The sequence below is a fragment of the Mauremys mutica genome, chromosome 2 (genome assembly GCF_020497125.1).
Source record: "Mauremys mutica isolate MM-2020 ecotype Southern chromosome 2, ASM2049712v1, whole genome shotgun sequence".
Classification (NCBI taxonomy): Eukaryota; Metazoa; Chordata; order Testudines; family Geoemydidae; genus Mauremys; species Mauremys mutica.
Genome location: NC_059073.1, coordinates 240,126,736 through 240,139,209, shown reverse-complemented (window position 1 = coordinate 240,139,209; position 12,474 = coordinate 240,126,736). Strand labels below are relative to the sequence as shown.

The following is a 12,474-nucleotide window of genomic DNA, read 5'->3' as shown; positions in this document are numbered from 1 at the left end:
ACACAGCACAATAGACCTGATCCTGGGGCCATTATGCACTTAAAACTCCCACTGAAATAAGTAGGAGTTGTAGATGTCCTATGAATATAGTACTGGAGTCAGTCATACTTCTTATTTTTCATACTGGGAACCAATTTGCATTCAGAACCAAATGCAGTAATAGACAAGTGATGCTATCAGTGGGAGGTTCAGAACTATTCTGAAATAACTTGGGCATTTTGTGACTCCCCAACAGAGGTTAGTAACAGTGTTAGTAAAGGAAGAGCTCTTAAAGTAATCAGTAATGAAAATCTGTAATAACAGCTTAGATCTGAATATCTTGGTTTTTTAATTGTTCCTAAGTGGGTTAATTAAAGATTTTGAAGTTTTTCCTTAATACTTAATTAAGGCTGCATTTTGCAACTAAATGAGGATTGTATAATAATACCCTGGAATTAAGAAAATGATCCTGTACATAAGCTTCTTAGAGCTATCTTTTAAAAACTTTATTAGTTCAAATATTCTTATAGCATCAACAGAATATTAGGCATTTGCAGGCAGGAAGGCAAGGTCCCTGCCCCAAAGATATTGTATTGAAATGTAATAAACTTAAAGAACTTTTAATTAGAACCTGTCCCAAAAGACCTTTTGTAAGCAGAAATTTTGGTTGCGGGTGAGATCTGAGAAGAAACAGGAAACATCTTAAACAATATTATGTGACTTCAGATCTTGTAGTAACCTTTAAAAAAAATGCTAAAGTTCAATTTGTAGATTTCTGAAATTTAGAAGGATTGATACATGTTAATGTTGTAGGTTTTTAATACTATTATACGTGATTTTTTTTTCCCTATGGAAAGAAGTGTAACAAAGTTTTTTCCATGTGTCATTTTTCATATGTTTGTGAAAAAGTGTTTCTGAATAATACCAATGGGTTCCTATTATTATTAGTGCTTTGGTAGTTAAAGATGTTTCTGCTCCCTTTATAATCTCCCTCTCTGTGCAGCCTATAGGAGTGTAGAACTCTGCTGCCAGTAGTAATGGCTTTAAAAATAGCAGCTTTTTGCCCAGAATTCAGACCTGGTGCTTGGGACGGCATTCTGCAAGGGGCGGCAGTCCCTGTTGTTTTTCCGCCAAGCAGTGCACCGAATTGCCGCCCCGGGCGGCGGGGGCAGTCCATGTGCCTTTAGGGCGGCAGGCGCGTTACCGTGGTGAGGGCAATTCAGCAGTGGCTTCTATGTTTAGCTGTCCGGGGCGGCTTCAGCTAAACATAGAAGCTGCCGCCGAATTGCTGCCGCCGCGGAAACACGCCTGCTGCCCTAAGGGCACACAGACTGCCCCCGCCGCCTGGGGCGGCAATTCGGCACGCTGCTTGGGAAGGCGAAAACTGTAGAGCTGGCCCTGTGTGAATGCATGCAGCTTCACTGAATTTGTCCCAGGGATTTTTATGGGTCACATACACAACAATGCAAGCGGCACATCAGGAGTAGGATGGTCAAAAATTAATACTGGTTTGAAGTGCTAAAATAGTGCATGCACTCAATTTGGCTACCATTGGGTGTACATAATCCTTCTTATTTATTTGCCAAAATGGGGACCAAAGAGATGGGTGATATAGCAGGAAAAGCAAATAACTCCAGGGGGAAATTAAAGATGCTGCCCTCTTACTAACAACTTTGCTGGTAGTCTCAAACTGGAAGGTCTGAATTACTTTAGCTGTCTCCAAGTCACGTTTCAGGTAGCACATTTATAGGCTTGGATCAAGAAGATTTAGGTCCCCACGGCCATCAGTCAAATAATTTGTACTGGCATTACATTGGAATATTTTAAAAATAGATTTCAGCTTTCACACTAAATCTGGCTCCTGAGAGTTTTGACCCTGGCCATTATTTTACCATTGGCATTTCTCTGCGTACTTATAGTCTGAACACTTTGAGCTCTATATAAAGAATATTAATAGGTCTCTTGATGTCAGTGTTCCTGTGGCTATTAATCATAATTCACAGTTACAGTAGATTAAACAAAGGCAATTAAAATGCACGTTTTAGATCGGTACTCTAAAATATAAATCCCATTTTTCCCCAACCTGGATCTGTTGGTTTTGATAACGTTCTTTAAATAACTTTTCCTGCTAACCAGTTAGCTGCTGTGTTAAGCTGGAATCAGTCTGCACCTTCTTTGGAAAAAACAGCATAGCCAAGTATTTTCTCACCCATATATTTATAAATCTTCTAGACATCTTTATCCCAGGTTTTCTTATGTTTTCTGTTTGAGTCATAATTTGGCAGAAAGAATAAAATTACACTTGAGATTTCATTTTCAATTCATATTTTTTTTAAGCGAAAATAGCATGGTGCAAGCAGATGCCCGCTAAAAAGCCAGATGATGGATTTCCTTTGGTTGAAGCATTTAGGGCCTGTGTAAACTATAATTTAAAGCTATGTTACATAATCACTACAGTGTGAATGAGGAGAGCTTCATTTTTGAGCTTACAAATACACAGCAGAGTTATTTGCAAGACATGATGGCTTTTTAAAAAACGTATTTTACGAGTGATCTTGAATTTTAAATTGTCACTATATTCAAACAGCTTATATTTAACAGGAAACTTCTTGGTGAGGGTGACAATGAATTTATTGTCAGCAGGAAGGTACAGGAGCACACTTGGTATTCTGTCTTAATCACATGGATATCAGATACATTTAAGAGGTAATGCCCCTGATTTGGAGATAGGATAAGAAAATGTGCATGCTAGCATGGGCTGCTCTTTATCGCTTCAGTGGCTATCTCCACAGGCTGCATGTACTGTATAGATGGGGGAGGGGAGGGGGGAAAGGGCCATGGCAGTGGTAAGGAGAAGGATCAAGGGTTGGTAGCTGGAGATGAAGAGGAGTTAGAGAAATGCCAGTATTTTTATAAATTGATAATGATATCCTAAATTCTTGTTTTTTCTCCTGCTGAATGAACTTGCTTCTGATGGAATCTATATTTTGCAGGAAGTGAGTTTTCCATTGGTAGAAACTGTTTTTAGCCACTCCTTTCCCCCCAGACCATCTGGTTTGACAAAAATGGCATGTTTTGCCCTGGGAAGAAGTTATTTTGCACAGCTTTGTTCTGGTAAGGATGGGAGATGATAAACTGCATAGTAAAATTAAACAAAATGAAAAATATTCATATATAAAATGGGGAGGTACATTAAAGGAAATTAAAAGTAAACGTAACACCCACATAGGTTTATACAGTACTTGGACTCCAGGTCGTGCAAAGGGTTTGTAATTGCATATCTGAAACCAGCTGATAATAAACAGTAATTTTTAGAGACCCAAGAGATGTAAACTTGACTGTATTTTCTCTGAACAGGTCAAATCTTCTTTTGCTTCACACAGCAGGGAAGCTTGTATTTTCTTCTCAAACCAATTTGCTGCCTTACTGTAATTAGTACTGGGAATGATGAGGTCTCGGCAGCAGCTTACATTCCTGCATTTCCTTTGTCAGCTTTATCAAGAATATCAGTATTGCTTAAGTTAAGAAATTATTTTGAATTTCAGCTAAGAGAGAATCTGTTGTAATTGCATTCCCTGCCCCCAGTCCCCATAGGAAGAACCGAAAGCTCTCATATTTCTGTGTTCTCTTAGCATGCTTGATAGCTTTGATAAGTCGGTAAAGCAGTGGTCCCCAACCTTTTCGTCTGGCGGGTGCCAGACGAAGGACCGTGGCAGCGGTCGAGCATCCGCCGAAATGCCGCCGAATTTCTGCAGCATTTCGGTGGCGACGCCTCTCGATGATGTCGCTTGTCTGCGGCAAGCAGCGTCATCGAGAGGCGTCGCCACCGAAATGCTGCTGAAATTCGGCGGCATTTCGGTGGATGCTCGACCGCCAGCCAGGATGCGGGCGCATTTAGATGCCCCCGCAGGCGCCATGGCACCCACGGGCACCGCGTTGGGGACCCCTGCGGTAAAGGAACTGCAACTGTAGGGCCTGATCCAAATCCCACTGAAGTCATCAGTGGAAAGACTCTGATTAGCCAAATGAAGTCAATAGAAAGACTCTGCTAAAAGCATCCCATTGACTTCAATGGTCTATGGATCAGGCCCTTAATGAGAAACCATCCATAACTTTAAACAGTGAAGGACAGATCTGTCAGTCTTACTCAAGTGAGGTAGTGCCTTACCCTGTGAGTGATTTTATATTCTTCAGTGACATGATCTATGGCAGCATTTCTCAAACTAGGGTCTGCGGACCCCTGGGGACAGGGGCAGTGCACGGGGCCCTCTTGGCCACCCCGTCTAGGAGCTGCCGCCAGAGAGATGTGCTGGTCACTTTCAGGGGCCAACCAAGGGAAGTGTTGCCCATCCAGAGCCCACCCTCTCCCGCACCCCAACCACTTGCCCCAGCCCAGAGCCTGCACACCACACCCAAACTCCCTCCCAGAGTTTGCACCCCTTTGTCAGCTTTATCAAGAATATCAGTATTGCTTAGGTTAAGAAATTATTTTGAATTTCAGCTCAGAGAGAATCTGTTGTAATTGCATTTCCTGTAAGTGTGGCAATGTCTGGTGCTAAACTCTTTAGGTCAGATTCTATTGTGGTTCTGGTGAGTAGCACTTCACTCCACTAGCTTTCCCATTGACTTCAATGGACTCTTTGAGAATTAAGGGGTTCATAATCTGGCCCTTAATGTTCTTCACGACACGTTGTCATTCTCTGTGGTAACTGTATAATGGCTCAGATATATCTGTTTGTCTGATCTGATCCACAGCTCCTGTTGTTCCTTAAAGCCTTTTCTGAAACAGAGCAGACAAAGTTGGCAATGCTTACTGGGATCCTGTTAGCCAATGGAACACTTCCTGCGGTCATATTGACAAGCCTTTTCACTGACAATATTGTCAAAGAAGGTAAATTTTTTGTGTGGCGTGCTTTTTATTTTTAATGGTTTTTCTGATTTTAGCTTTAATAGGTTTGGGGAGAAATGTATTTTGTAGCACATACATTAATATTCGAGACAAGGTGGGTGAAGTAATATCTTTTTAATGTGCTAACTTCTGTTGGTGAAAGAGACAAACTTTTGAACTCCACAGAGCTCTTCTTCAGGTGAACAGTTGGGGTCTCTGACATCCTGGGACCATCACAGAAACAACTACACTGCAAATAACATATTAATAATGCCTTCCCTCCAAAAAAAAAAATAGTTAGCCCTGCACGGCAGGGTGAGACACCTCACGCCAACCATCATGGCAGACTCTAAACAAGTGGTTCCCAATCTGTGGGGTGTGCCCCTCTTAAGGAGGCATGGAGGAACATTTGAGGGGGCCCAGTGGGGCTTGGGCCAGTCCTCGGGGGGGGGTGAAGGAGGGAGCACCACCCAACTCTGCTCTGCCCCCAGCTCTCCCCTAGCCCCAGCTCCAGCCTCAACCCCTGGCCACAGCTCCAGACCCAGGTGTGGCCCCGACCACAGCCCTAACTCCAACTGAAGTTCTGGCTGCAGCTCCACTCCCGGCCCCAGCCCCGGCTCCAGCTCCAGCTCCAGCCCTGGTTGCAGCTCTGGTCCCACATCCGGCCACAGCTCCCGGGGGGACATGGGCAAAGTCCATTATGGGTAAGGATGGGCTCATTACATAAAAAGTTTGGGGACCACTGCTTTAAACCCTCAGGATTTAAACCCTGCCTGACCTGTGCCTGACTCATCCCCCCTGATTGATGAGCATAACTGTTCTGTCTGGGGGAGAGAAACATTCTTGGTAGATAGGTGCTTGGTATGCAAATCCTTCTCCTCAAGGACTCACAAGTCTATGGAGGTGCAGCTCACCTGGCAGCCAGCAGACTTCTTGAACAGGTAACCCATGTCCAATCATGAATGATCCCTGCAGATATTCCATATTTAGGGAATCTCCATAATACTTGTTTGTTACCAGAGACAATGCCAAGTGTGAGAACTTTTGCTCCAGATGGGGTCTAACTGTATGATTATTGCCAGACGCCTTCCCCCCTGCAGTGTACGAGAGGCCTGCTTTATGCCTGTCTACTGATTCCCTTGATTCCCAGAATGATTTCCAAGATCAAAAGGTCATTCTTGTAGCTTATATTGGCTGAGGCAGTTTTGGCTGATGTATCTATTACAGATGACCATCAGTCCCGGATCTCACACTGTCCAGACCTGATCTCTCAGCCCCGTGGCCAGATGCTCCACCCAGACCCATAGTCACCGCATTTGGTTGCATGGCTGTTGGCTGGCTGAGTACCATGGACAGGGACTGCTCTCTATAGGTCAAGGAAATCCTGATAGAGAGAGAAAAACTTCCACCTGAAAAACTTTCTAAATAGAAAAGGTTCTCAGTAAGGGCAGTCCAACATGGTCTGGACCCTGTCCAGCCCCCAATACCAAGATCCTTGGCTACTTACCGCATTTAAAGCAGGCCAACCTTTTGTTCATCTCTATTAAGGGCACTCTCTGTAACACAATACATCTCGCTGTGTTACCATCTGGTTGGTGTACCTTTACCATAAAACATCAAGGCTGCAACGTGGAGCAGCCCACTGACCTTTCGCAAATGCTATGCCTTGGACTTAGCTGTAAGGCCAACTTCAGGAGAGCAATACTTCAATCACTGTTAGATACAGCTGAAATTCCTCATTTCCCACCATCGTGAGTGGATCAGCACAGACCCATACTCGAAGAAGAAAGAAGAGTTACCCTGTATTAATGGTGTTCTTCAAAGTGGTGTTAGTGTGGATTCCCAGACCTGCCCGCTATCCCCACTTTGATTCCTCAGTAAACAAAGTATTTGATATATGAAGGAAGGTCATGGGCACTCTGCCCTTTATGTCCTTGCATGGGAGCACACAGTGCACATATGTGACCACCGTAGACACTCCTGTTAAAAAAATCCGAACTCACGTGCACCTACAATGGGATCCATAGTGTTACATCACCTTGGAGAACCACAGCCAAGGTAGGGCAAGTAACTGTTCTTTCAATCTTCTGGTGCATTGTGATATTTCTTCTGTTTTGGAGACTTAATATTTTTCCAGATGCTTTTTTTTTTCACATTTGTTTCTCTGTGAATGTGGGTTTCCCATCATAACTCATACACGTATTGGCAATGTTGTACTTTTTTTTACAAAAGTATTTTTTTAAATGAATCAGTGTTCACTGCAACGTATTGCAACTGTTCAAAGCAGCTGTGAGTGGAACATGTTCTCCTTTACAGCATGCTAACCCTCATCACATTTGTTTTCTAAATGCCACAGAAAGAAAGGACCTGCTCTGCCATCACCCACAGCTTTCACAATGCGAATAAATCTAGGAGAAAATCCAACCAAAAGCACTAATCTATGTTTTAGGGTAATGGCCTGTAGTAGTTTTAAATGACAGCCTGTGTTAGTTACAGGAACAAGAGGCATCTGGAAACACAAAAGCTTAGGATTTATTTTTACCTTAAACTACTATAAATCCAGAGCAAAAAACCTTACATTATGAACCCATATTCTTAGGTGTTTTAAACTTTTGAGAGCTCCTTTTTATTCCTAGTGCTTTTGGTTCTTGGCATATATTTGGCCAAAAACGTCCATGTTTTTTCTGTTGCTTTTTGCAGCCAGTCAGCCGTTTGCTGTTGCACACAATAATATTGATCTGTTCCATACAATGAAGTATCGTGGCTCAAGTAGCTGCAGTGAGGTATCAGACTTTGAGTAGAAAATATGTGTTTAAAGCAAAATCCTGGTAATAGCTATGCCAAAAGGCATTGCTTTATGAAAAGTCCTTATGGTAACAAAGTGGAATGTTTCCCTCACCTGAGTTTACTAGAATGTTGTATTGTATAGCGAGTGGTATGTATATAGACCAGGGGCGGGCAAACTTTTTGGCCTGAGGGCCGCATTGGGTTTCGTAAATTGTATGGAGGGCCGGTTAGGGGAGGGGGTCATGGCCTGGCCCCCACTTCCTATCTGCAGCCGCTCAGCCCACCTCCCCGGATTCCCACCGCCCCATCCAACCTCTCCTCTCATTCCAGATGGCCCCTCAGGGACCCGTCCCCCATCCAACCACCCCTTCTCCCTGTCCCCTGACTTCCCCTGGAACCCCTGCCCCTGACTGTCCCCTGCCACCCCATCCAATCCTCCCTTCTTCCTGACTGCCCCCTCCACTGGAACCCCTGTTCCCCCCTGACCACCTCGATCCCTATCCACACCACCACCCCGAACTCCCCTGCCCTCTTTCCAACCCCCCTGCTCCCTGCCCCCTTACCGTGCGGGCTGGAGCACCGGTGGCTGGCGGCACTACAGCCGCCGCCACCACCACCACGCAGCACAGAGACTGGGTCAGGCGGGACTCTGCAGCTGCGCTGCCCCAGGAGCTCACAGCCCCACCGCCCAGAGCATTGTGCCAGCGGCAGAGCGAGCGAGCTGAGGCTGCAGAGAAGGGGGAGCGGGGGAGGGGCTGGGGACTAGCCTCCTGGGCCAGGAGCCGGGCAGGACAGTCCTGCGGGCTGTAGTTTGCCCACCTCTGATATAGACTGTGTATAATGAGTTCTAACTATAAATGACTTGCGTTGTCTTTTATACAAATTCAGTTATAGATTTGGAATGAATAATTTTTTTAAACTTCGGTAGAGTGAGCTGTGGTTAAAATGAGCTATTCTGCAGATACATAATCATAGACATGCATTGTTCTTTAAATCTTGTGTTAGTCAAACACACTCCCACTGCTGAATAGTCAGAGGCTATGTAACTGTGTTTTTGCTTCATGTCAGTTTCAACTTGACACACAAACATAAAAGTAAAATGCAAAGTAAAAAGTCTTAGGCCTGATGCTGAGAGGTGTTGAGCATCTGCAGTTCCATTTAGCACTTGTCTCATGCTCATGCCCCACAGCCAACATTCCACTCAACAAGATTGGAAAACCTGCCGTAGCAATGTCATTGAAAATCGTGCATGTTCTTTCTTTCTCTTTGGGGATGCTCAGGGAATAATCTTTTCAGAAGATAGTTTATGATTCGCTACAAATGAAAAGAGAGAAAATGAGCATCTGTAAATTGGCAAAGAACAACCAAGTCATGCTCACTTCCTACCTAGCTATGTCCTATTTTCATTTTAAAACCAGATGATTTTGAGGTGAGGGAGAAGATGATGAATACTTGGGAACAGGGTGGGGCAGCTGTTGTTTATTTTTATGCTGTTAGCACCCAGGAGCTGCAGTCATGGACCAGAACCCCATTGTGCTAGGCATTGTGCAAACAAAGAACAAAAAAAGGTCATTAAAGTTACCTGTAAAAAACCCTATGCAATTTCAAAGAGAATGCACTCCTACTTCAAGATATTACATAAGTGTTTTGGATAGCTACAATCCCATGGTGATTCTACATACAGGAACACAGAAGAAAATATAATACATACTATATATTTTTTCCTTACACTAAGCTAAACCATGTACAAAGGAAGTAGTGTTGTTTGGTTTATGATAATAAAGCACTACTGTATAACTCTGGAGGGTTTTCAAGTCTCCTCCAGTGCATACTTTAAGTTCTTTCAAATTATTTAGACAGTCAAGCATCCTTCTACTTAAACCGATTCCCTATCTAAATCTGTAAAAATTATTTTTTTTTAATCATTGACATATTCTATAAATGAAAATAAGACCAATTCCAAGAAAAACAATGGGGGAAATCTGAATGGTCCAATGCAGATAGAAAAACAGCATGTTTGAAAGTACTTGTGAACTTTGCAGAATAATTCAGAAAAATAAGATTGCATTTAAAATAAAAATAATCTAAACACAAACTCTAAATGCTTGTTATTGTTGACAAAGCATCCACAGAACACATAATCTTGCTTTCTACCTAGTTTGTTAACCCTCTTAAGCGTTGCTAATTCATTCAGAAAGTTGCTGAAGTGTGTGTTCATGTTTACTTTATTTTCTTAAATAGGAATTGCGGCATCTTTTGCTGTAAAGCTTTTCAAATCATGGATGGCAGAAAAAGATGCCAACTCAGTTACCTCCTCTTTAAGAAAAGCCAATTTAGACAAGCGATTGCTAGTAAGTACCATGTATTTTCTGGGAGTTTTTGTTGTTTGTTTTAGGAAAAGGAGGATATGTGAAGCAGATGCTACTTTGTCATAAATGTTAATTCCCACTAATGCTCCCAAAAAAACCCTGACATATTTTGAATCACATCAATAATGTTAGAGCTACTGTCCCTGCATCTTTGTTAAAGCATCAGGTCCTGTAATTTTTTTCCAATCCACTTTTGTTTTTCCATAGCAGAAAGCCTTCTGGAAGACTGAAGAATATAGTTTAAAAAGCCAGAGAATTAACTAACTTTTATTTGTCACTGTCCACTGAAACTCTGGTAGCAGAGTATAAATAACAAGTATGTGTGTATTTGGGGCTTTTATTTTATTGACGTAGTTTGGTTTTTGCCAAAACCATGAGTGAAGCAACAGTGGTTTATGAAATTATTATACTCTTGAAAATGAATTATAACTCTATAATTTAAAATAAAATTTGTGAAATAGTGTTGGGATATCATCATAAAGTGAATAAAAGACTAAGCATTTTGGTAGAGTCAGTGGTTCTAAAATGATAGTTGCAGAACCACTAAGAGCAGCGTGTGGTCAGGCCAGTGGCCTTGTGGTTCATTCATATAATTCTTGGACCATAGCAACAGCCTGAAGTGTTGAGAATTGTGGGTTCCGGGGAAGAAATAGTAGATTCTTGCTGTCTAATGTGCAGGTCTCTTCTTGCATTTGCCTGAAGACTCTTAGATTCATAGATTATAAAAATGGATTATAAATCTGACTTTCTGCATAACACAGACCATCCCTGTTTCTAGCCCAATATGCAACTAAACTAGAGCGTATCTTTCTGTAAAGACATCAAATCTTGATTTTTAAAAGTCCAAGTGATTGGAAAAAATTTACCATATATCTTGGAAATCTGTTCCAATAAATAATTACCCACATAGTTAAAAAATAAAATATTTTTTTCCGTATTATTTCCAGTTTGAACATTGCTGTCTTCAGCTTTTAGCCACTGGAATGTATAATGATACTGTCTGCTAAATTAAAAGGCTTCAGTATCAAATGATATCTCCTGTGTAGGTACTTGTAGACCAAGATAGATAAGTAAATAGAGTGTGCTCCTTTAGTGTCTATTGTAAGGCCTGTTATCCAGATCATGAATCATTCTTTCAGACACTGGGACTTGGTGTGTAAATAACTGCCATTGTGTCCCTGACAAGATGAGGTGCTAGTTGTAGTAGCAGACTTGGGAGTTGCCATCTGTTTTTTTTTTTTCATAGTTCGAGTCTCATAATTCACAGGTCTGCTATTGCTGTGAATTATATGGGCTGAATGATGCCACTCTTGTGAATGAGTTATTTTAATAGTGTGCTGTCTATTAAATGCAGTAATTTTCCCTATTTGTTGGATGGCGCTCAGAAATATTTCTATTTGCCTTTGTGCAATATATGGTAAATAACACACTGATATATTCTCTCAAAATGTAAATATGTAGAAATGCTTTGTGGTCATGGTCACTGATCTTAGCATGATGGCTTTATGGTCTACATTTGTGCTCACTAGTACACAAGGCTTCTGGAACTAGGTGAGGTGGGGGAGGAAGAGAGCTTCTTTCTCATTCTGTATAATGTCTCTGATAATTTTGTTTTGAAATGTTATCTTAAACTCAAGTTTTTTTTCATGAATATGCAGACTTAATATTAATTTGTAAATTACTTGTCTTTTCTTTGTATATAACCTTAAGAGTTGTAGTTTTCTCTCTCTAACCATCTTTAAAATAAGCCAATATAAAAATTAATGTGGTTTCTCCACTGAAAATGTAAACATTAATTTTCTTTTAAGTCCATTGCCAGTTACATTTTTTCATTTCAATTTGAGGTCCCTATGTTAATTTTTAACCAGTTCTCCTTCATCACCATAAGCATTCTTGGTTATTTATTTAACAGAGAAGCATTCTCTGCCTTCTAGGAACTATTTCCAGCCAATCGGCAGAACGTGGAGCATTTTGCTAAGTACTTCACGGATGCAGGGCTAAAAGAGCTCTCAGATTTCCTCCGAGTCCAGCAGTCACTGGGGACTCGTAAAGAACTTCAAAAAGAACTACAGGAACGTCTGTCTCAGGAATGCCCAATTAAAGAGGTGGGGAGAGGTTTTTTTATTTTTTATATTCATACTGTTACCCAATTAGGCAAAGACTTAAATGAACAGTGACTATAGGGAAATATGTGTATACCCCCACAGGCTTCCTCTAGCCATCTTAGAATTATTTAATTTACTCCTTATTTAATTCTGCACAAAAACATAATCACAGGGCTTCTGTGTTGCCAAGAATGGTGCTAGAATTTAGTTTTACATTGTACATAAAGCCTTGAAAAATGAACAAGTTTTACTCTGTAGGACATTTTAAGGAAAAACCATACCATACATGATTGCAGTTAATTCCACTTTTGTTGTCTGTTATAATCCATACCTTAGATAAAATTCT

The 12,474-nt window shown here is 41.6% G+C and overlaps 1 protein-coding gene across 8 annotated transcripts in view; it reads left to right on the top strand.

The window, feature by feature from the left end:
- The window catches only part of BZW2 (basic leucine zipper and W2 domains 2), an 82,671-nt gene that overhangs the window by 53,671 nt on the left and 16,526 nt on the right, over positions 1 to 12,474 (top strand). For 7 of the 8 annotated variants that reach the window (XM_045007238.1, XM_045007241.1, XM_045007237.1 and 4 more), the window contains 3 exons: positions 4,735 to 4,870; positions 9,896 to 10,005; positions 11,958 to 12,128. In XM_045007238.1, coding sequence (XP_044863173.1) covers positions 4,735 to 4,870; positions 9,896 to 10,005; positions 11,958 to 12,128 — 417 coding nt within the window. Of the gene's footprint in view, positions 1 to 2,984; positions 3,094 to 4,734; positions 4,871 to 9,895; positions 10,006 to 11,957; positions 12,129 to 12,474 lie in introns of those variants that run through there. The other variant, XM_045007244.1, reaches the window with a different exon arrangement.